The 24,212-nt window shown below is 41.6% G+C and overlaps 3 protein-coding genes across 3 annotated transcripts in view; 1 reads left to right on the forward strand and 2 right to left on the reverse strand.

The window, feature by feature from the left end:
• Window positions 1–24,212, reverse strand: part of LOC310999004 (NACHT, LRR and PYD domains-containing protein 3-like) — a 62,751-nt gene that overhangs the window by 3,526 nt on the left and 35,013 nt on the right. The window contains exon 6 of the mRNA XM_083989290.1: window positions 14,888–15,061. Within this exon, the coding sequence (XP_083845416.1) occupies window positions 14,888–15,061 (174 nt within the window). The remainder of the gene's footprint in view (window positions 1–14,887; window positions 15,062–24,212) is intronic.
• LOC310999138 (protein NLRC3-like) lies at window positions 453–23,380 on the reverse strand (the record flags this gene model as incomplete). Its single annotated transcript, XM_083989464.1, has 5 exons — window positions 23,368–23,380; window positions 4,091–4,319; window positions 2,198–3,845; window positions 1,822–1,995; window positions 453–600 (listed from the first exon to the last, which is right to left on the reverse strand). The coding sequence occupies exons 2-5, from the start codon at window positions 4,125–4,127 to the stop codon at window positions 453–455; spliced, it is 2,007 nt and encodes a 668-aa protein (XP_083845590.1). The 5' UTR covers window positions 4,128–4,319; window positions 23,368–23,380.
• Window positions 9,964–11,222, forward strand: LOC310999139 (cathepsin L-like peptidase; the record flags this gene model as incomplete). Its single annotated transcript, XM_083989465.1, has 5 exons — window positions 9,964–9,987; window positions 10,095–10,310; window positions 10,573–10,738; window positions 10,914–11,022; window positions 11,123–11,222. The coding sequence occupies 5 exons, from the start codon at window positions 9,964–9,966 to the stop codon at window positions 11,220–11,222; spliced, it is 615 nt and encodes a 204-aa protein (XP_083845591.1).

The raw sequence follows: 24,212 nt of genomic DNA on the forward strand, positions 1-24,212 counted from the left end.
AGGTGTGCGAGGGAGGCGGACTCAAAACAAAATATTCCTGGATCAGATCTGATCAAATCATCATCAATAATCACAAACTGCACGTTAACACTGACAGTTAACTTCTTCTTTTCTTTTTATTTATTCCTTTTTTTGGCTCCTGTTCATTAACAATAAAGAGACCGACGGAGCTCTCTCTGACTACTTGTGTTAATTTCTTTTTTTTTTAACACTTGCGTTCCGACGGCATCCCCTGTGTTATGGTTTGACTTCACAACGCTATGAACTGTGGGTAATTCCCCTACCCAAAGTCAGCATCGGTGCTGACTTACGGTAAGGGGGCAGTAAGGGCTCATTCACTGACTCACTGACTTGATGATCTGACAATGGAACAGCCCTCACACACTCACGGACTTCCCGTGAACGCGCCTCTAAGTCAGTGAGTCCGTGAGGGGTCGGATTGGAATTGGGCCTTAGTGGCTATACCCTTGGACCTTTGTTACACTCACCCCCCTAAACTCACTCCACCCAGGGCACCCGGGTGGAGTGAGTTTAGGGTCACCAATGTGACCGATGTGGTTGTTATAGGCATGCCCCAGGTGAGTCTCGAACCCGGGTCTCCTGCACGATGCAAACTGTTTCACTGAGAGATCATTGACCACCTGGAAGGATCTTACTCTATCTGGATCAATCTTACTTGATCTTATGTTATGTTATGTTATGTTTATTTATTTGATATGGACATCACAAATACATTAAGACTGTTCCAGTGGACAGACCAGATGCTTTGCTTGAGTGTGTTTAGCACAAGTGCTAATTTTCAACACCAGTCCATAGGCGGCTAATCTAAAAATACAGAACATATTATCAACAGTATGAGATAAAACCAAGTGCATGACACTACATCATGATAGTAACATACTAAAAAATACAGAGCACAAGATCAGCGAGAGGAGATTGAGTAGACAGAATCATGATCGTAACAGTAAAAATAGTAACAATAAAAAAGTCCATATTTATACATGTGAGCATTGTTGTTTTGCTTTTAACCATGCTTTTAGTCCTCTATTAAACGAGTTTGTGTCAGTCTCCAGTTTCAGGTGAGTGGGTAAAGTGTGGACAGATCTTACCCTACCTAGATGGATCTTCTTTTTAAGTATAATTTTGGGGGGGGGGGTTTTACTTTTAATTGACAGGTTAGTTGAGAGACAGGACATAGGAGGGCAGAGAGATGGGGAATGACACACAGCATAGGGCCACCCAATGCGGGATTCGGAGCTGGCTGTAGAGAGGCCTATGCACATGCTCTACCCACTGAGCTAAACAGCACCCCACCTGGACGGCTCTTACCCATTCTGGATGAAACTTACTTGATCTGGAAGGATCTTACTCTAACTGGATGGATCTTTTGCTACCCAGACAGATCTTATTCCTCCTAGAGAGATCTTACTCTTTCTGGATGGATCTTACTTGATCTGGACGGATCTTACTCTATTTATATGGATCTTACTCTACAAGATGGATCTTCCTCTACCTGAACAAATCTAACCTGGACAAATCTGACTCTACCTGGATGGATCATATTCTATCTGGATGGATTGTATGCTAACTGGATGAATCTCACTCTACCTCAACTGATGTTACTCTACCTCAAACTCTATTTTGGTGGATCTTACTTTACATGGTTCCTTTCATTGGTTCACCACAGTTCTTCTGACATTTGAGTGCAGCTATTTACGACTTACAATAAACTAATGTTACTCTCATATTAGTAACTCACAGTAACTGTCCTGAGCAATGGTTTCAAAAGGTCATGAGATGAAAAAATAGATTAATCTTGACCTGAGAGTTTCCAGTTTGCAGTGTGGACTCTGCAGTCCAACACAGAGCAGCTCCACTCCTGCATCCTGCAGGTCGTTGTTGCTCAGGTCCAGTTGTCTTAGTCTGGAGGACTGGGAGCTCAGAACTGAGGCCAGAGCTTCACAGCTTTTCTCTGACAGGTTACAGCAACTCAGCCTGAAGAAGCAACAAAAATGTCATTTTTTTTCCTTTTTAAATTAAGTTAATTTATGTAGTTATTTCAACTTACAGAGCTTTAGTGCAGACTCTGACAACTGGCAGCAGCTTCAGAAGTGCCTCCTCTGTAGATGAATATTCCTTCAAGTCAAATACGTCCAGATCTTTTTCTAAAGATAGTAAGATGTGAACCAGAGCTGACCATTGAGCAGGAGACAGTTTATCTGTGGAGAGAGTTCCTGAAGTCAGGTATTGCTGGATCTCCTCCACTAGAGATTGATCTAAAAGTTCATTCAGACAGTGGAACAGATTGATGCTTTTCTCTGGAGACAGATCTTCACTGATCTTCTTCTTGATGTACTTGATTGTTTCCTCATTGATCTGTAAACTGCTTTCTGTCTTTGTCACCAGGCCACGTAGGAGAGACTGATTGGTCTCCAGTGACAGACCCAAGAGGAAGCGGAGGAACAGGTCCAGGTGTCCGTTTGGACTCTGCAAGGCCTTGTCCACAGCACTCTGGTAGAAAAGTGTCGGTCCAGAGTTGTCTTCGGACAGTCGGGACCCAAAAGCGTCTGATTGTTCCTCTGACATCAGATTGACTCCAGAGTTGATGAAGGTCAGATGAACATGAAGAGCAGCCAGAAACTCCTGAACACTCACACGGACAAAGCAGAACATCTGGTCCTGGTAAATGCCACTCTCCTTTTTAAAGATCTGTGTGAACACTCCTGAGTACATTGAGGCTTCTCTGATATCGATGCCACACTCTGTCAGGTCTGATTCATAGAAGATCCGGTTTCCTTTCTGCAGCTGCTCAAAAGCCAGTTTTCCCAGAGACTCAATCGTCTTTTTGGTCTCTGGACTCCAGTGTGGATCTGTCTCAGCTCCTCCATCATACTTGACCTTCTTCATTTTGGACTGCACCACCAGGAACGTGATGTACATCTGAGTCAGGTTCTTGGGCAGTTCTCCTGCTTCTCTGGTCTTCAACAATTCCTCCAGAACTGTAGCAGTGATCCAGCAGAAGATTGGGATGTGGCACATGATGTGGAGGCTTTGTGATGTCTTGATGTGGGAGATGATCTCTCTGGCCTGCTCCTCATCTTTAAACCTCTTCTTCAAATACTCCTCTTTCTGTGGATCAGTGAACCCTCTGATCTCTGTCACCATGTCTAAACACCTAGGAGGGATCTGATTGGCTGCTGCAGGCCTTGTGGTTATCCAGATACGAGCGGAGGGAAGGAGCATCCCCCTGATGAGGTTGATCAGAAGCACGTTCACTGAGGTGGATTCGTTAACATCAGTCAGGATCTCAGTATTGTGGAAGTCCAGAGGAAGTCGACACTCGTCCAGACGATCAAAGATGAAGACGACCTGGAACTGATCAAACCTGGAGATTCCTGCTTCTTTGGTTTCAGAGAAGAAGTGATGGACAAGTTCCACCAAGCTGAACTTTTTCTCTTTCAGCACATTCAGCTCTCTGAAAGTCAATAGAAATGTGAAGTGTATGTCCTTGTTGGCTTTGTCTTCAGCCCAGTCCAGAGTGAACTTCTGTGTTAAGATAGTTTTCCCAGTTCCAGCCTCTCCCTTTGTCATCACTGTTCTGATTGGTCGGTCTCTTCCAGGTGGGGCCTTCAAGATGTCTTCACATTTGATGAATCCTGTTTCAATGTGTCTGATCTCTTGTTCATCATTGACCTCTCCACTACCTCCCTCTGTGATGTAGAGCTCTGTGTAGATCTGGTTCAGAAGGGTTGGGTTTCCTGCTTTAGCAATGCCCTCAAACACACACTGGACTTTCTTCTTCATGTTAGATTTGAGTTTACGTTGACAAACTGCAGCCCGTGTTCCTACAAAGGCAAATACAAATAGGAACTCACAGATGTACCTCTACAACAAGATATTAATAAGAAACTGCTTACAGTGACTAAATTGGATGATTCAAGTGAACTCATCAAAGTATATCTAATTTCTACCATCTTTATTAGCTGGACAAAGAGCTCTGGACAGTTTACACAGTTAAGAAGAGGGAAATTCAAGTAGAATTTCACTGTTTTAGGGTACTTCTCTTCTGTTTCTGTAAAAAACCACCTACTGTTCTGCAGAGCGTCCGCCAGCTCCTCCTCCTTCATTGTCCTCAGGAACTGAAGTGTGATGTTCAGAAAAGCTTCTCTTCTGCTCCTCCTCTGCTCTTCCTCTTCATCATTACCCACCTCCTCATCCTCTCCTTGACTCTGGGGGTAGTCTGAGTAATCTGGACTCAGAAGCTTTTGGAAGTTATCAAGTTCTTTCTTCTCAAAAGCAAAAATCTTCTCCTGGAGAAGCTGGAAGAAAACAATATTCAGGAATTTGACTCAGATGATATACAATCAGCTGTGAAAGCTCATATGCAACACTCTGAAATTCTCTGCCGAGCTCAGGCTTTTTCCCTCTCAGTCAATACACTCCATACAACCACTCATGATGCAATGCCCCCCATACACACCAGAAACACAGAATCCAGGTGTTTTTGAGGACCAGTGGAAATCTCCAGTGTCTCCTGGTTGACCCTGTGGAGAAAACATGATGCATTATGATGACTGGACTGCTGCCCATATTGATGATGCAACCTACTACTAAATATGTGAGAGGTGGTGTCCCTCTATGTTCAACAATCTCCCGAGAGTACCTCCTCATCAAACCCCAACACTCTCACTTGCTTAACTAACAGTGTGCACTGCTTTACCTTAGACTTTTAGACTTTAGGCTATTGAACAGATATAGCGCTTGGTACTTCAGGATGCTAAAACTGGGGGAAAAAAAGGTTCACTTGACTTACTCTGAAGATGGCTCTCCCTCTTTGAAAATAGGATGCAATTCCTTGGATGTGTCACTCTTCATGGATACACAACTTGGTGAGGAAGAAACTGCTCTTTGCAGCTCAGGACTAAAATAAATTAAGAATTAACAAAATACAGATTGTGACAAATCAGAACAGATCAACAGTGAGGCTGTAAAATAAATGTGTGTGGTCATGATAGTTTTACATAATGTATTGTTTGATTGAGTATAATGATCATAATTCCATTCCATTGGAAAATTAGTGCTAAAACATGTTCTCTTGACTTACTTTGAAGATGGATCTTCCTCTTTGAAAATAGGGTGCAATTCCTTGGATGTGTTGCTCCTCATGGACACAGAGCTTGGTGAAGGAGAAACTGATCTTTTCTGCTCAGAACTGAAAGAAATGGTCGATCAACACAAGATATAAGAGAAACAAGTAAATGTCACTGTAAACAGACACTTTACTGCTTTTCACAAATGTGCACTTACTCCATCTCTGAGCCTGGAAGGTGACACAGCAATCGTGGCAGAACAACACATTCATTCTTCAATTTAAACACTTAAACACACACACACCTCTGAACATCTGCTACTTATTTACTTGTTTTATTGGTAAAAACGTTTCATATCCTTCTGACTGTCGACTTTCAGTGTATTCTCCCTCCTGGTTTTACTCTGGGCATTGAGCCAGTTCATGTCAATATAATGAAAGCAGTACATATTTATAATACTGTATCACATGTCACCTTGTCCTTTAGCTGCGGCCGGATAGAACTTAAAAACAGAGATGTACTTTGTGAGGTTTTCTTAAATAAACCAAGACAGAAATATTTGTTCCTGGAGTTGGACACAGACTTTTCTGAATTGCGTCCTTGAGGACAGGTGGACATACTGATCTTACCTGTGAGCTTCACTCTGGCTCTCCTGATCTTCAGGTAGAGGAGCGTCTCCCTCCACTCCTCCACCTTTATCCTCACACCGACTCATGTTAGGACTCAAACCTTTAGACGATGAAACCACATACACACTGTCATACAGATTGGAAACTGTTGGAAAACATGTTTTAACATTGTCTTTACAGGTGTAGAATAATGGACGATTATAGTCCATCCATGCCCAAAATGTAAAAGTCTTATTTTAAAACAAAACAACACTGTCTGAGGTCACTGTGTATTATGATCACTGTGAGTGATCACAAGTTTTAAAAACCACATAATTATCTGGGAAGTAAGTGAACATTGCACTTTAAAACAAGTAATGAGCTAAATGTACTTTTTTTATTCCTTTAAAATGTTGTTAACAAAAAAAAAAGGACATACCTCAAAGCTGAAGTTCGTATTTTGTTTCTTCAGATGTACAGAGCTCAGCTTTCAAATGTTCTTTTGTTTTCCACCAAATGAGATTGTAATAAAGAAAACTCCCCAGACACTGATGCTCTTTTATGACTTATTGCACAAAGTCCAAGCAGATCATATGATTCTGGTTTTATACAGTTAATAATTAAATCCCTCTTGTTACCATGGATTTTACTTTACTGAATATCCACATCTACACTTCTCAAGATTATCCTGTCTGTCAATCAATAATATAGAACAATAACATCACCAAATGAAGTCCCTGGACAACCTTACTGCAACCACCCAGTCAATGACACAATACAAACCTGCTCTGTTGTGTAATGTGAACCTTTTCTAAATGCACTATTTACACTGGATGCTGCTGCTAGATCTATCTATCTGTTATAAGAAGGAATGTCTTAACGGGTTCTGCAATTTTGCATGTCATATTGTATACAGGGTGAAAGAGAATTCACATCCTTTGGGTCTTGTTAGAAGCAGCACATTTTAAATGTGTGTGGATACTTGGTTGTATTAATCCTCAAATCTGTCTCAATGTTTTTTTTTCATTTTTTTTCATATTTCTGTCATTTTATGCCGTAGAAAAGCGGTTAAACTACTCCTGTGATCGAGAGACTCTCCTCTTTCAAATACGACGCCCTTGACGACCTGTCAATCAAAACAACAACTGTGAAACTTTGAAACCGCAGAGTCGTTAGGAGAGAGAGAAGCAGTGAGGAGGATGCCGGTGCATCAGAGGCTGAAAGTTTTTTTTACCCCTCAAACAGCACCACAGTGACAACACATGTAGCTAAATATTGTAAATTCTCTGTGTTTTTTGTCTATTTAGTTGATATTTTGTTTGGAGAAAAAAAAGCTCATTTCTCATTTAGGGCTACACACATCTCATGAAGTTTGAAATGTAATGTAAAGTCTATTCAGCTTATTTGATCTCACATTTGAGACATTTGGTGAAAATAGAATGACAGACAATATTTATGCTCAAAAAGCAATTTCACAAAATGTCATTTTAACTTGTTTTCTACACTTATCAGCCTTTATTCATAGCTTACATTCCACTGTTTTTGTGAAGCTAAGACTTTCGTATACCCATTACAAGCACCACAACAGGTTGTTCTCATGCAGAGACTAATTTTGTAAAATGAATGTACCGAAACTAACGCTGACTCATCTAACACTGTGGCAGCCAGGCTGTCCACGCCCTAATTTCCGCCACATCTGTGCCCTGTGCCCTGCGCCGATTCGCCCCAACATTAAGGGCGCAAGTCTTTGAAATCTCCGCCTCTGCCTCTGTGCTGGTGGTTAACAGAAAGTCAGTCGGCTGCGTCGGAGCTCCTATGCTTGGTAGTTAAACAGTGAGCTGTAACTCCTCACCACATTATCTGCCTCCACCGTCAACACCTGCATCCCGTCTCCTGGAGCCCCACATCTCCTCTCGGAGCAGACCCCCCATCCCTCCTCCCAGACAGAGACACAGACAGACAGACTTGACTGAAGTCCCAGGTACTAAGCCGTTTTTCCCCCCCTTCTTCTCGGCCTGTGGTTTTTTGTTGTTCCGGAAAGGTTTTTTTTCCTTCAGAGTTTTTTTCTCCCCCTGGGCAATATATTCACCAAAGTGGGTTGGTTTTGGTCGGGGTTGGTTGGCACACTCATGTGCCACGATTGTGTAGTCACATATTTGATAATACAGTGTTTCACTGTGTATTATCATTGAGTTATCATGTGTGTTGCTGTCATTTCAGGATGTTGCTCTGTGCCTTTTTGATGCTCATGGTGGTTTCAGATCTTGGTTTCTGTTTGGATGAAGCAGACTTGGACCTAAAGTGGGAAAACTGGAAGATCATGCATCAAAAAGAATATGTATGTACTGTATACTCTATGTGGGTAGTGTAGATTGACCATAAGCCTTTTCCTTTTGTAGACATTTCTACATGTCAAGAAAAGTACACAAGATGAGTAACATTAATGAGGATTCAGTTTAGGCATGCCACTCCCAGTGCTCTGATTAGTTGATTCTTGGTTCCTTCCACCCTCATATCAGACGGTCTCTCACAATACCAGGCACGACTGCCATTACAACGTCTGCAATAGGAACGTAGGGATTTAGGATGTAGGAAAAAATTTGAAGAAAGTGGTGTCATAAGAAACGTGTCCCACCCAAATTCAAAATATTTCTAGTCTCTATAAGGTTATGGGGTAAATATCATCATCATTCTAATGTTCATATTATATCAGTGGTTATTTTGGTACATGCATGAATGCACCTTTGTTCCTTTACAGGCCCAGATGTGTCAAAGTTTTTAGATGTGTTTTTCATTGTTATTGTTTGTTTGGGGTTTTTCTTCTCATTTATTGAATATGTGATCGATTTTGTTCAGTATTTTCTCCATGCATGTCGCTACATACAAAAGCACAGAGCACAAAACTAAATCTGTTACTTCTTCCAGCAACTTGTGGAGCAGTTCGCCTCTAGTAGCATAGCACTGCTACTAGTTGACCAAGTTGATCTCAGCCGTGGCATAAAGATGCAATACCGTATGTACATTTTTGTAATCACTTAAAAGCCAATGTAGCATTAGCAGCTACTCAGCTTTGAAGATGAACTTTTGCAAGATCAGTTTCCAAGTAAATTCCATTACCTTAAGAGTTGTATCTAGTGTGTCTTTTGTTGTTGCAAAAATGGGAGTGCAATGTAAATTTTGTTATTTGCTATGTCCATTAATGTCCAAACATTGTGACTTCACACATTAAGTGTGCATTACAAAAGTGAGTTGTCAGTCTGGACATTTAAAGAATTTGGATTTAAAATTTTGATGTTATATCGGGTTATACTATATAAAGGTTGCTGCTCCAAGTTGATTCTCTCTTAACTTTGCATGATACTCAGAGACCAACATTTTAAGTGAGAAAAGTGTATTACATTTTGTGAACATGATGTTTTAGTGTCAGCCAAAGCAAGGATTTAAAAAAAGTGACACCTGTGAGTTTGTCTGGAAGCTTGAAGCCAACTACCAAGAGAGGCAGGACAACCTGAAGCACTTTGGGGAGAACACTAGCTATTCAGTAAGTGGACTCTTCCTATTAAGGCTTAATTTAGTTTTGTGTTGCTTGTAAGTCCCTTTGAATTGTTCATCTGAGGGAGTTCTACTTGCTAAATCTCTGAGAACCTGAAATGTAACTTAAAGCAGAAGTAAGTGATATATTTGTGTTAATATAAGTCTTAAATAGTTATATCTTCCGACAGCAATCACTTACATAGAGTGTTTGGACTGAAACACGGGTCTGTCAGTCCCTCTGCTCTGCTCTGAGCCGAAGAGAAAACATTTATCGTATCCTACAGTTTTTATCCAATGAGGAGAGAGAACGGCATGCAGGGCTGTGTGTGCAGCCAAGGAACGCCGTGAATGTGGTGACGTAGCGACGAGGACTGTTATGGTGCGTTCAAGGAAACTCGTATTTTTCCGACCGTGAAGTGGTACCAGTTCGATCTGGTACGAGTTCACCGGTCGGAAGTTACGAGTGGCCGTTATAGTGACTTTCACCGGTAAAACAGGTCGGAAAAACACGAGTGGGTTGCCTGGAACGCTACAAAGTCGTAAGTTGTGACTTGAAGCTGTAATTTACGATTTCAAAAGCCTGCCTGGAACGCAGCATTAGCGAAAACGACCGGATCACTCACTTCTGCTTTAACATAATTTGTTCTCTTTGTCTCTTTACTCCAAAGCTTTACAATATGAAATGCTCATTGGAAGGACTACCAAAATGTCTTGACTACCGTGAGAGAGGGATGGTGACTCCAGTCAAACACCAGGTCAGAGGAAAGAGGGCAAGGACAATTATATAAATACCTGAGGTATCATATTTGGTAATCTTCCATCACACTGTCTTCATTAAACTACTGTACTCCACACCTTGTAGGCATTTTGTCGCTCCTGTTGGGCATTCAGTGTAGTAGGGGCCCTCGAGGGACAATTGGCCAAGAATACAGGCCAGCTGCTGGACCTCAGTCCTCAAAACCTGGTGGACTGCGTCCGAGAAAATAAAGGATGTGATGGAGGACTAATGACAAATGCCTTTGCATATGTGCAAAAACATGGTATAAACTCTGAGAAGGAATACCCATATAAGGCAAAGGTAATGTGTTAGTAGGCAGTGAACCACATTTTCTATTCTTTCATGTCAACACCTATAACATATTTTGGTATACCAAAATATGTATGTATGTATGTGTGTGTGTGTGTGTGTGTGTGTGCAGAAAACCCGATAGACAGAAATAGTTCATAAAATATGCTTATACTGTATATGTATAGCATCCTTTAAATGGGAGCAACTTTCACTGAGCAGGACAACACAGATCCATGCAAGCCAACATGTCAGACCTGTCTTGTCTCCATAGCAACAGCACTGCCACCACAAATCATCAGCCATCGCAGCCAGATGTAAATACTTTGGGAAGATTGTAGAGGGGGATGAATGTGCCCTGGCTAAAGCTTTGCATGACGTGGGTCCACTGTCTGTGGGATTTAACGCCAACCATGAAACGTTCTGGCTATACAAGAGTGGTCAGTCCTCATTCTATGTGTTGTTACTGTAATCATGTTCTTATATTATCTTGAATGTGGCATCATGTCATCTATCTCCACATGTCAGTGTTATGGTAAATTGTTTTATTCAGTGTTTCTTCTAATTAAATTTTTTTTAAGATCATTTACACTCCCTCCTATTGTATCTACATAGGTGTTTATTACAATGAACACTGTGACAAGAACAAGTTGGATCATGGCATGGTGTTAGTTGGCTATGGGGACACTGCAGAGGGAGAGAAATACTGGATTGTCAAGAACAGGTGAGACATCACTTTTAGCCTACAAACAATTGCTAATGTAGCAGCTCAAATGGGATTTAATCTGTGGTGTAATGATGATCAACACACTATTCCCTGACAGCTTTGGCATAACTTGGGGCGAGGACGGTTACATCCGGGTTGCACGTGACCGTGACAACCACTGTGGTATTGCCAGTGACGCCAGCTACTCAATCATATGAAAAGGACAAATGAAGAGCTGATGAAGGGATCCTTCCTGCATTAGACTGCTATACACATACCTCAGCCCTCAGTCAATTGAAATTATTTGCTTTTCTTTTTTAAATAAAAGAAATGTATTCAGGTAGCAGTGGAGTAAATTGTTTTTATTTGTAAAGCTACATGCAAAAAGGGGGCTGCCGCTTCACCCGGCTGGCTCTCTGCCAAGGTATCAAAAGTGCCCAAACTGAAGAAAAAGATCTCCGCACACTTGGATCTATGCAATTTCACTTCATTTGTAAAGCTACAGCATTTTAAGTTAAAACACGCTCAGTGGAAATGTTACAGAAACACACTAAAGGATAAAACTTTTTTTTTTTGCAGATTTTCACTGTGATCTCAAACAGTGTTTGTCTTTGTGTGTGTTTATGTATTTACCAAACAATTTGCGACTATGTGCATCATTTAAGTTGATCATCATGTCAAATAACCAGTAAAACCACCAGTCTGATGTGGTAGAATATATTCTATGGAGACACTTAACTGATGAGATCACAACTTTTTATTAAACTAGTTTAAAGGGATATTTCAATGTTATGGCAAATTCGCCTATTGCCATAATCCCTATAGTTTTAGGAGTACGTTCATTACCTTTAATTGTCGGTGCAAGCTGTTTTTAGATCAGCGGGGCAGAGATGTGAGCTCTGCACAGCGCGTGGTATTTCTGGGCTTTCCCTCATCAAATACACAATCCAACAACTCAACTCCAAGACGCTCTGAAATAATCATGTAACATTATGAGACGGAGTTGCTTTCGAGGCAAATACATAACCAGAACTACATCCCAGACACGGCTGCTCGGCAGAGTGATTTCAAAAGCGAAAGTAGTTCTGAGTATTTGCTTCATGTGTCATAATGTTATATAATTATAAGTTATTATCTCATAGCGTAGTGAATGTGCAGGTCACAACTTGTCCGTGAGAGCGTTTTGGAGTTGTTGGATTGTGTATTTGATGAGTTTGCCGATCTAAAAACTTGCACTGACAATTAAAGGTAACAAACCTAATTTGCCAAAATGTTGAAAAATCCCTTTAAGTAGACAAAAGGTTCTGTGTTTTCAATATTAGATTTATTTAAAATGGGGGCATCTGCTGGTTGGTCCATGCCATTGCATATATGAACAAAATGACACTCCACATCAAACAACAATTGAGTAAATATTAATATTCATATAGAAGGGCAATCAATGAAGTGGAACAAGTAATCAATCTATTTAAAAAAATTAAATAAAATCATAAGATTTATTCACTTAGACCCAAAATATAAGGAAACTATAGGCCCATGTTTAATTTGCCTGGAACTGTAATTTAAACAGATGTTGCTTATTGTATGACCATTTCTGAAATGGCTTTTCACTTACACAAATGGGAAGTTTGAACTGATTTTACAATGGATATAAAACAATAAAGCAAGTGGCAAGGCGAGGCAAATACAAATAAAATTGTACAGTCCATTTTTACAAACATTTTCTCTCCAAGGGCTTTACATAGCATCCGTACAACATCCTCTGCCCGTAGACCCTGACATCGACTGAAGAAAAACTCCCAAGAAAACCTTTAGCAGGGAAAAAGTGGAGGAACCTCAGGGTGAGCAACAGAGGAGGGATCCCTCACCCAGGACGTGCAGACGTGCAATAGATGTTGTATACAAACAAGAAAAGTGAACAGCTCTGTGGTAGAAAACATTTGAGAGATTATCAGATGACATTGGACAGGCTGGTTTGAGGTGACAGAAAAGCTAAGGAAACTCAGACAACCACTCTTTACAACTGTGGTGAGGCAACAGTGTCTAGCCCTGGTGAAGCTACTTCATATCTCATGCAAACACACTGAGGAGTTGAAAGGTTCTGTCTTAATCCTGAAAGCAGGGTAGACCGGCTCAGTAAACTTGGTGTGGTAAGTGTGGATGTGGATCAGTTTGTCAGAGGGGATGGTGTAGAAAGACAGTATGCCAGCATCCCAGTCGAGGTACACCCCAACTCTTCTAGACTGGCGTCTACGGAACGACAATGTTTCGTTTTTGTGCCGGACAGAAAAATCTTTACCAAAGCAGCTCAGACTCCAAGACTGATCGTTCTGCCCAAGACAGCAGTCGTCACTCTGCCCTCTCCTTCTGATCCCTTTGTATGTCACTCCTATGTAAACCTGTCCAACCCACTCAACTTCCCAGTAACAGCGACCAGTCAAACCATCTGTACACAGCAGCTGCTTCCAGTAGTCAAATCTGTCTGGATGATCAGGATACGGCTGCTCCTCCTTCCCCATTGTAACTTTCCTGTTGCCCTCTGAGAGTATGAGTTTTCTGTGTGCTGTGTTTGGGTCCAGTGTGAGTTCATAGGCATCTGATGGAGAGAAAATATAACTTTATAAAGCTGTTTCTAAAACGACTAACACTTATCATGCTTATAAATTTACTTCTTCTTCTTTTTATTTTTTTTTTTACGTTGCTTAGAATTTGTTGTGAAATTAGTTGTACACCAGAATTAGTGCCTCACTGTTGTTTGCCTCTGCCAACCAGCCAAGCTGCAGGGAGTATGGCAACAATCTCCCATACTGGAGATACAGCATCAAATAATGGCCAGACGCATTTTATGATACACCATGATAGCCCAGGTCCTTTGATCGTTTGGATATAATTCCATTTCATACATGCAGACATATTTGTTAAATTATGTCATAATTAGCATATGAAGTTGAGAGTTAAAATGAAGTTCAAATTTTACAACAGCAATGTTCACATAGTAGCTATAGGTTGCTAACCAAGTCTAACTAACAAACAAACTACCAGACGGAAACCAGTTAATTAACATACGTGATGTGTAGGCTTTAAAGCTGAATGAGATCAAAGAAGGGTAAGGGTAAGGATGGGTCATCAGTGGGCATTTTATGAAAACATGTTGACAGTTGGTTCTCCATTGGCCATTGCAGGCCACCCCTCATCCAAACAATTTCCTAATTAAAAAAATTAATTGTGAACTATTTTCATCATCATCTCAAAAAAGCACACTTACACTTCCTAAGCCCAGGCGACATTGACTGAGAGATATCATGGTCCAATCTGGGGCAAAAACAAAGACCATTATCAAAAAATAACGTACAAACCCCACTGAGAGGAGGCAGCTGTAGGATTTATCTGCTCATACCTGAGTTTTGCCAATCTCCATTTTCGATCCTCCCGTCCAGCAGAGAGAATTTTCTCTCCAGAGTCTCCTGGATGGTTGTAGCTCAGGTCCAGCTCTCTCAGATGGGAGGGGTTGGAGCTCAGAGCTGAGGCCAAGGAAGCACAGCCTTCCTCTGTGATTAGACAGCCTGACAGCCTACACACACACACACACACACACTTTGTGAGAGGCAAAAAAAAGCTTTCTAAGCCTGATAGATACACTCTTAACAAGCTAATTTACAAAGAGGTGTTTTGCCAGAAAAAATAGCACATTTGAAAAGATTTCTAATCTATTTAAACTTGACCTACAGAGGAAGTGGGAAATTCTTGCTCAGAAAATAAATATGCAAATAAGCATAAAGTTACTCTAATATTAGCCATTTTATTGATTTGTTTTTCCCGACACCTATCCCGTCCAATCCTGGCTTCAAATGCTCATCAGTCGAACAAAAACATGAATCCTGACCTCAACGTTTCCAGTTTGCAGTGTGGACTCTGCAGTCCACCACAGAGCAGCTCCACTCCTGCATCCTGCAGGTCGTTGTTGCTCAGGTCCAGTTCTCTAAGTCTGGAGGACTGGGAGCTCAGAACTGAGGCCAGAGCTTCACAGCTTTTCTCTGACAGGTTACAGCAACTCAGCCTGAAGAAGGAGCACAAAAATTGTCAGATTTTTAAAAAAAGAGTTAATCTATGTAGTAGGGCTGTCCCGATTATCATATTTTGATAATCGAAGCTTCGCGGACTTTCATGATCGATTACCATGGCAACGAACGAAGCTTCAAATTTTTTGGGTCAGCCCTACCATGTAGTTATTTTAACCTACAGAGCTTTAGTGCAGTCTTTGACGACTGGCAGCAGCTTCAGAAGTGCATCCTCTGTAGATGAATATTTCTTCAGGTCAAATACGTCCAGGTCTTTTTCTGAAGACAGTAAGATGAAGACCAGAGCTGACCACTGAGCAGGAGACAGTTTATCTGTGGAGAGACGTCTTGAACTCAGGTATTGCTGGATCTCCTCCACTAGATAACGATCATTGAGTTCATTCAGACAGTGGAACAAATTGATGCTTTTCTCTGGAGACAGATCTTCACTGATCTTCTTCTTGATGTACTTGATTGTTTCCTCATTGATCTGTGAACTGCTTACTGTCTTTGTTACCAGGCCACGTAGGAGAGACTGATTGGTCTCCTGTGACAAACCCAAGAGGAAGCGGAGGAACAGGTCCAGGTGTCCGTTTGGACTCTGCAAGGCCTTGTCCACAGCACTCTGGTAGAATACTGTGGTTTTGTCTACAAACAGCCAGGACCACAGAGAGGGGTATTGCTCTTTTGACATTAGATTGACTCCAGAGTTGGCGAAGGTCAGATGGACATGAAGAGCAGCCAGAAACTCCTGAACACTCAGGTGGACAAAGCAGAACACCTTGTCCTGGTACAGGCCGCTCTCCTCATTAAAGATCTGTGTGAACACTCCTGAGTACACTGAGGCTGCTCTGATATCGATGTCACACTCTGTCAGGTCTGATTCATAAAAGATCAGGTTTCCTTTCTGCAGCTGCTCAAAAGCCAGTTTTGCCAGAGACTCAGTCATCTTCTTGGTTTCTGGACTCCAGTGTGGATCTGTCTCAGCTCCTCCATCATACTTGACCTTCTTCATTTTGGACTGAACCACCAGGAACGTGATGTACATCTGAGTCAGGGTCTTGGGCAGCTCTCCTCCCTCTCTGGTCTTCAACAGCTCCTCCAGAACTGTAGCAGTGATCCAGCAGAATACTGGGATGTGGCACATGATGTGGAGGCTTCGTGATGTCTTGATGTGGGAGATGATCTCTCTGGCCTGCTCCTCATCTCTGAACCTCTTCCTGAAGTACTCCTCCTTCTGTGGGTCAATGAACCCTCTGACCTCTGTCACCATGTCAACACACTCATGAGGGATCTGATTGGCTGCTGCAGGTCGTGTGGTTATCCAGATACGAGCAGACGGAAGCAGGTTCCCCCTGATTAGGTTGATCAGAAGCACGTCCACTGAGGTGGACTCTGTCACATCAGTCAGGATCTCAGTGCTGTGGAAGTCCAGAGGAAGTCGACACTCGTCCAGACCGTCTAGGATGAAGACGACCTGGAACTGATCAAACCTGCAGATTCCTGCTTCTTTGGTTTCAGAGAAGAAGTGATGAACGAGTTCCACCAAGCTGAACCTTTTCTCTTTCAGCACATTGAGCTCTCTGAAGGTGAAGGGAAATGTAAAGTGTATGTCCTGGTTGGTTTTGTCTTCAGCCCAGTCCAGAGTGAACTTCTGCATTAAGACTGTTTTCCCAATGCCAGCCATTCCCTTTGTCATCACTGTTTTCATTGGTTCAACTTTTCCTGGTACAGGTTTAAAGATGTTCTCACATCTGATGGTTGTCTCTGGTTTGTCTGGTTTCCTGGATGCTGTTTCAATCTGTCTGATCTCATGTTCATCATTGACCACTCCACTCCCTCCCTCTGTGATGTAGAGCTCTGTGTATGTCTGGTTCAGAAATGTTGGTTTTCCTGCTTTTGCAATGCCCTCAAACACACACTCAAACTTCTTCTTCATGTTAGATTTGAGTTTACGTTGACAAACTGCAGCTTGTGTTCCTACAAAGAAAAAGGACAAATATTGTATAAGACTTCATATTGTACAGACGTACGGTGCTTGTACAACATCAAAAGATGATTCATCAAAAAAACTGCAAGGTTTACAGGAGTGCGAACAGCTAAGAGTGACTTGATGGAACCTCTTAAGGTATATCTTACTGAACATCAACTCTATTCTCTTCATTGGCTGGTTCTGCCGAGAGTCCACCAGCTCCTCCTCCTTCATTGTCCTCAGGAACTGGTTGACCCTGTGGAGAAAATATGATGCATCAGTGATGATATATACTTTATTCATCCCAAAGGAAATTCCTCATGACGACTGCACCGCTACCCAAATTAAGGGTGCAACCTAATATGAGAGAGGCAGGGTTGTTGTTCGATGATCTCCAGAGAGTACAGTACCTCCTCTCCTAACCTAACATTCTCACTTGTTTAGGTAACATTGTGCACTGCTTTACCTGATCTCACAACAAGAAGGACTCAAATGCACACCTCTGGGGTTGGTAAAACAAAATTATTTTATTCTAACAACAAAAGACACTCTCAAGGATGAAAAAAGCACAACAAAGAATGCGCACGTGGATGATTAAACGTACTCAAAACTTTGGCTTTTTATTAGCAAAAATCAAATATTGCTTTCATAAATACATGAAGTCTTATCACAATCGCATACAAATGAAAGCTTTCTTTTAGCTCAGAATGGTTTGTTTACATTTGTTTATTGGAGCCATTTCTGATACTGGTTTCGCAGAGGTTTTTTTTCTCAGGCCACCGTCACTTTGCCGACGTGAGGTGTGAGTGCGAGTGAGCGCTACAAACTAGAATATGAACGCTGAATGTCACTGTTCCCTTCCCCATTTTACACACAGATGAACAATGAGGCTGTAAAATAAAATAAAAACAGTGGAGTAATAACAGTTTTATATAATAAACTATTGTTGTTCCCATTAAAGCTATGGTCTACGATTTGGAGCATTGGTAATTATTATTAACATGGTTTATATGGCGATTATGGTCCTGTGGTCCGATATACACAATATAAATAGCAAAAAGAACGAAAAAAATCCATTCAGTCTATCAGCCGTGGGCCTGCATAGAAATTGACCAATGGGCGCCGCGCGCCCCGTCCGGCTCCCACTGGCTCGTACCCTCCATCCAATCCCCTCGTCTCGCCTGCTCCTCCTCGACCCGCCTCGTCCCCACCCCCTCTGCTTAGAAACTACAAGTAGTTGTAACCGCTCTGAGCTGCTCAGCCACAGACACATGAACCCACCAATTCAGCACCTGCTGCCCCCCACCCCCGGTCAGTCTGCCGCTGAAAGCCCCACTAGGATTCAGAAAAGCACAGTACAGAAGCACAGAATGTGTTGCTGCCGTTTGTACCAGTACCAGTGCTGCGTCGATCGAGTCTCCCTGATCCTCTCCCCGACACACAGCCGCTTCCAGCCGCAGCCGCAGCCTGACCGGGGTGCTCTGCACCCTGCACACCGCGGCCCTGCTGAGCTCCTGGTCTTCCTCCTCTCCCCGACACAGCTGCTCCCAGCCGCAGCCTGAGCGGGTCTCTGCACCGCGGCGCCGCGGAGCTCCAGGCCCCGGTCTTCCTGCTCCTCTTCCCCAGACACAGCACCCTGTGGCCGGTCACCCAGCGCGAGGAGTCTCCCTGTAGCATGAGGCTGTGCTAATGGCTGCTAATGGCGGCGCTGCTCGTACCAGCGGTCGCCGCGGTCCTGTTGCCGGGGACGGCGACTGGCATCGCCTCATTACCGGCAGCTGGTGCACAGCGGCGGCATCGGGACTGGCGCCGCTGCTATTAGTAGGCTAGCGCCGAGCACAGCCTCATGCTACAGTGAGACTCTTCGCGCTGGGTGACCCAGGACAGGGTGCTGTGTCTGGGGAAGAGGAGCAGGAAGAGTCTGGGCCTGGAGCTCCGCGGAGCCGCGGTGCAGAGAGACCCGGTCAGGCTGCTGCAGCGGCGGTGCTGAGTTTATGTTTAACAGGTAATCTTTGGTTTTATTGTGGAAGTTGTGACTGTGACATTTTACTCCGCATTCAAAGCCTCGTTTGGTTTCTGCAGGCAGCAGGCTTGTTGCTTGCTCCGCTCTGCAGTCTGCTCTGTGAGGGGAGGCGTGTCGCGAGGAGGCCCCGAGGGGCGGGCCATACGAGCTCGGAGGGGAGGGGCGGGGGTGTGTGAGAGGTGCTTTTTTCAAATTTTTCTCATCCTCTTTCAAATCGTAGACCATAGCTTTAAAAGAAGTGGTGCTAGAAAAGGTTCTCTTAACTTACTCTGAAGATGGATCTTCCTCTTTGAAAACAGGAGGGAAACGCTTGGATCTGTTGCTCCTCATTGACACGTGGCTTGGTGAAGGAGAAACTGGCCTTTCCTGCTCAGGACTGAAAGAAATGGAGAATCAACAAAGAGTGATTGTGACAAATCAGGACAGATGGACAATGAGGCTGTAAAATAAAAATAAAAACAGTGGAGTAATAACAGTTTTATATAATGTACTATAGTTGTTCCCATTAACATAAGTGGTGCTAGAAAAGGTTCTCTTGACTTACTCTGAAGATGGATCTCCATCTTTGAAAACAGGAGGGAAACGCTTGGATCTGCTGCTCCTCATGGACACGTGGCTTGGTGAAGGAGAAACTGATCTTTCCTGCTCAGGACTGAAAGAAATGAAGAATCATCAAAAGACAGAAAAGAAACAAAAAATGTCACTTTAAACAGAAACTTTACTGCTTTTCACAAATGTGCAATCATGGCAGAACATCACCTTCATACCTTCAATATAAACACTTGACCTCTGTCTGAACATCTGCTACTTATTTACTTGTTTTATTGGTAAAAACTTTTCATGTCCTTATGACTGGGGCATTGAGCCAGTTCCCCACCTTGTCTTTTAGCTGCTGCCAGATATAACTTACTTTATGAAGTTTGCTAAAATATTTGTTCCTGGAGTTGGACACAGACTTTTCTGAATCGTGTCTTTGAAGCGACTTCAGCCTAAAGAGCCGCTGAGAGGCTAAGCATGGGCATGTCGGACGCACTAACAGAAAGAAACTCACTGAGATTTCAGAACTAAAGATCAAAGTGTTTATTGACCAAACAAAAGAAGTTAACTCATAATAAAGTGTACAAAAGTAATCCCAGTAATAAACGAAAAATAACAAAAATAGCGGAGATAGCGGTCAACAACCTATCCCCCCTCTCTCAAACAAAGGTGAACATAAGTACTAGAACCCGCCCATGATCATATGACCTGCTACTAAAATAATATGATAAACTAAATCATACTAAAAAACAACAACATCAGAACAACCCTTTAACTTAACCAACAAACCCAATTCATGGCTCCTACAGTCCTTGTTGAGGACAGGTGGACATACTGATCTTACCTGTGAGCTTCACTCTGGTTCTCCTGATCTTCAGGTAGAGGAGCGTCTCCCTCTCCTCCTCCACCTTTATCCTCACACCGACTCATGTTAGGACTCAAACCTTTAGACGATAAAACCAAATACACTGTCAATAAACACATTCAGATTGGAAAAGGTCAGAAAAATATTTCCAAAAACAGGTTTTTACTTTGTCTTTTCAAGTGTAGAGTGATGGATGATTATATAAATGGACTATTATATAGGTAGTCCATCCATCCCTAATATTTAAATGGTTTACATTTAAGATCAATAAAAAACAAACATATGCAACACTGTCTAAGATCACCGTATATTCAGTACAAATTAATCACACTTTATAGAGTGATCACAAGTTTCAAAAACCACATATCTATCTGGGAAGTAACTAGACATTGCACTTTATAACAATTAGTTAGTTAAATGTACAATTTTCCCTTTGAAATGTAAATAAAAACGTGGACGTACCTCAAAGCTGAAGTTTGTAGTGTGTTTCTTCAGATGAACAGAGCTCAGCTTTCAAATGTCCTTTTGTTTTCCACCAAATGAAATTCCCCACACACTTTGTTGTATTGCACTGATGCTCTTTTATGATTTATTGCACATAGCAAAGTCCAAGCAGATCATATGATTCTGGTTTTATACAGTCCGGTTTTATACAGTCAATAGAACAATAAATCCCCTAACTGACAGTCCCCACTGCAGCCACCCGGTAACAAAGCAATACAAACCGGCTCTGTTGTTGAATTTGAACTTTTTTAAATACATTGGATGCTGCAGCTGCTGCATATTACCAGTTCACACTGGCTCGTTATCACTTATCCACTGAGGGTAGGGTTAAGTCCCCTGATTATCACAGGACAGGAAAATAAAGACAAAAATAATAACTGGTTCTACTCAGAGTATTTCAGCCTGTGTTAGACAAAGGGATGTTGACAGTAGAGTACACCCAGTTTGTTGTCACTATGCAGCAAATATTTGATTTTAAATATATTGTACATTGAGTAAAAGAATCACAGTTTCCATATTCACATCATCAGTGCAACTCTAAACTTCAGGTAGCAGTGGTATAAATGGTTTTTATTCACTTGTACATGAAGCCACAGCATTAAGAGTGCAAACACCCTAAACACTGTAACACAGGTGTTACAGAAATACATTCAAACCTTCACCGAGCTTTCAAACAGTACATGTGTTTATATGTATGTACTGTAGGTGTAGTCTAAGTGGAACATTTAAAATTGACTGTCTCAAATAGGCAGTAAAACCACAAGTCTGTTTTCTGTAGCAGAAAGTGACTAATGTATTTTATGAAAGACAATTATCTGATATTTTCACATATACAAATATCAAATACAAAAAATTGTAGTGATGTGTCAACATGAGTAGATTTCCAAATGAGTGATATAATAATACAATAAAGATACATTTCTAAATTCAGTTCAAATAATGAATTAACACTTTAAAACATTTTTTTATAAATATATCGGTAACTTTGTTGTATTGGTGACTGGATGATGGCCGATTAATATTTCAGGATTTAACTGGAGATGAAAAAAAACTAATTAAAGCAAATGAGAACGGTTCAGTGTCAACAATACATTCAGTTAAAATGGTGACACCTGCTGACTGGTGTTTGATACACTGCAGTTGAATTATCCATCATATTGTGATTGAATATATTTAGCTTAACAAATGTTATAAAAATGACTGCTACAAAAATGTGTCTGCTTACTTCTAGTGCTACATGGTAAATATTTACTCAGAGGAGACGTTACAGAAATACATTTAAAAAAGGATTACACAGATATATCATTATTTTTGTTTGATAGATAGATTAAGACCCTTCACAATCTTCTCTGTGTTTATATGTATTTACCAAACAACATCCAATGAGAATGATTCATTGCTGTCAACAATGCATTTAAGTAAAAAAGTGACACCTACTGGCTGGACTGTGGTATTGCACATATTGGAAAAATAATGTAACTACAGTATCATACATATTTTACTTTACTAACAAATGTTATATTCTAAAAATGACCACTTTTAAAACGTGTCTATATCTAGTGCTACATGTTAAACGTTAATTGTGTTCCTACACTCTCTTAGTTCATGAAATCAGCCATAATCTGAAGATCAGGCTGAGCTCAATGAACGAGAGAAGGAATGTTTTCTGAAAGTTAGTGTTGTAACTTCTCAGTAGCTCAGAGCTGCAGGCACAAATACAAATGTATAGTAATCCATTAATCATCTTCATAATAAACAATTATTGACATACAGGAGTATTAAAGTGTTACTGAGCTATTTGCTATTTCTTCTTCTTCTTATTCCTCCAAAACTTTCAATGTCTTCTTTTGTGTGTGTTTTTGTATTTTCACCCATCACATTAAAAATATTTGGCTGCAATCGTCATATGGTTACTTCCGCATATTTACAGGTGAACACTGGTGGATCCCATGGTTTATTCTAACAGGAGTCTTCATTACAAGAACTGATTCCCATACATTACAGACCAAAGTTAGGGTTACTCCTGCTGATTTGCTCCATACATCAGAAAAAATCTGATAATTCATCTTTTCTTGACTCAGTCCTCCACCCAGCTCTTGGTCCAGGTCATGGCCGACCTTCCCTTGTGCACAGTGAAACCTTCACCCACCTTCCCATCCTCGCCTGCTTGACTCACTAGGTATTGTGGGTAATCTGGACTCAGAAGCTTTGGGAACTTTTCGAGTTCTTTCTTCACAAACGTAAACATCTTCTCCTGGAGAAGCTGAAAGGAAACAAAATTCAGTAATTTGACTCAACTCGACTAGACAATATACAACCAGCTGTGAAAGCCCATATTCAACACCCTGACATGTTCTGCCTCACTCAAACACACACTTGTAATACAATACAATACAATACACACCAGAAACACAGATTCCAGGTGTTGAGGACCAGTGGAAATCTTCTGCATCTCCTGGTTGACCCTGTGGAGAAAACATGATGCATCAGTGATGATGACTGGACTGTTGCCCATAGTCATGATACAACCTACTGAATATGAGACAGGTGCTGTCCCTCTATGTTCAATGATCTCATATCTCCTCTCCAAACCCTAACATCCTCACACGCTTCACTAACAGTGAGCACTTTACCTGATCTCTATAGACTTTGAACATATACAGTGCTTGGTTCTTCAGGGTGTCTTACTGTGCTAAAGCTGAAAAAAAAAGTTTCTCATGACTTACTCTGAAGATGGGTCTTCCTCTTCCTCTTTGAAGTCAGAAGGGTAATCCATGGAGCCAATGCTTTTCATGAATACAAACCTTGATAAAGGAGCAACTGTCCCTTTCGGCTCAGGACTGAAAGAAGTGGAAAATCATTAAAAGACAGAAAATGTAACTGTAAACAGACACTTTCATTCATGTCCTTCTGACTGTGGACCTTCCTTCCTGGTTTTAATCTGGGCATTGAGCCAGTTCTTGTCAATATAATGAAAGCAGTACATATTTATAACATCACATGACACCTTGTCTTTTAGCTGCTGTCAGACAGAATTTGTCATTAAAATAGAGACGTTCTTTGTGAGGTTAAGTTAAAATAAACCAAGATAGAAATATCTGTGAAAGTGAGAGAACAGGTGGACATACTGATCTTACCTGTGAGCTCCACTCTGGTTCTCCTGGTCTTCAGGTAGAGGAGCGTCTCCCTCTCCTCCTCCAACTTTATCTTCACACCGACTCATGTTGGGACTCAAACCTTTAGACGATA

Source organism: Trachurus trachurus (assembly GCF_905171665.1).
Source record: "Trachurus trachurus genome assembly, chromosome: 16".
Taxonomy (NCBI): Eukaryota; Metazoa; Chordata; class Actinopteri; order Carangiformes; family Carangidae; genus Trachurus; species Trachurus trachurus.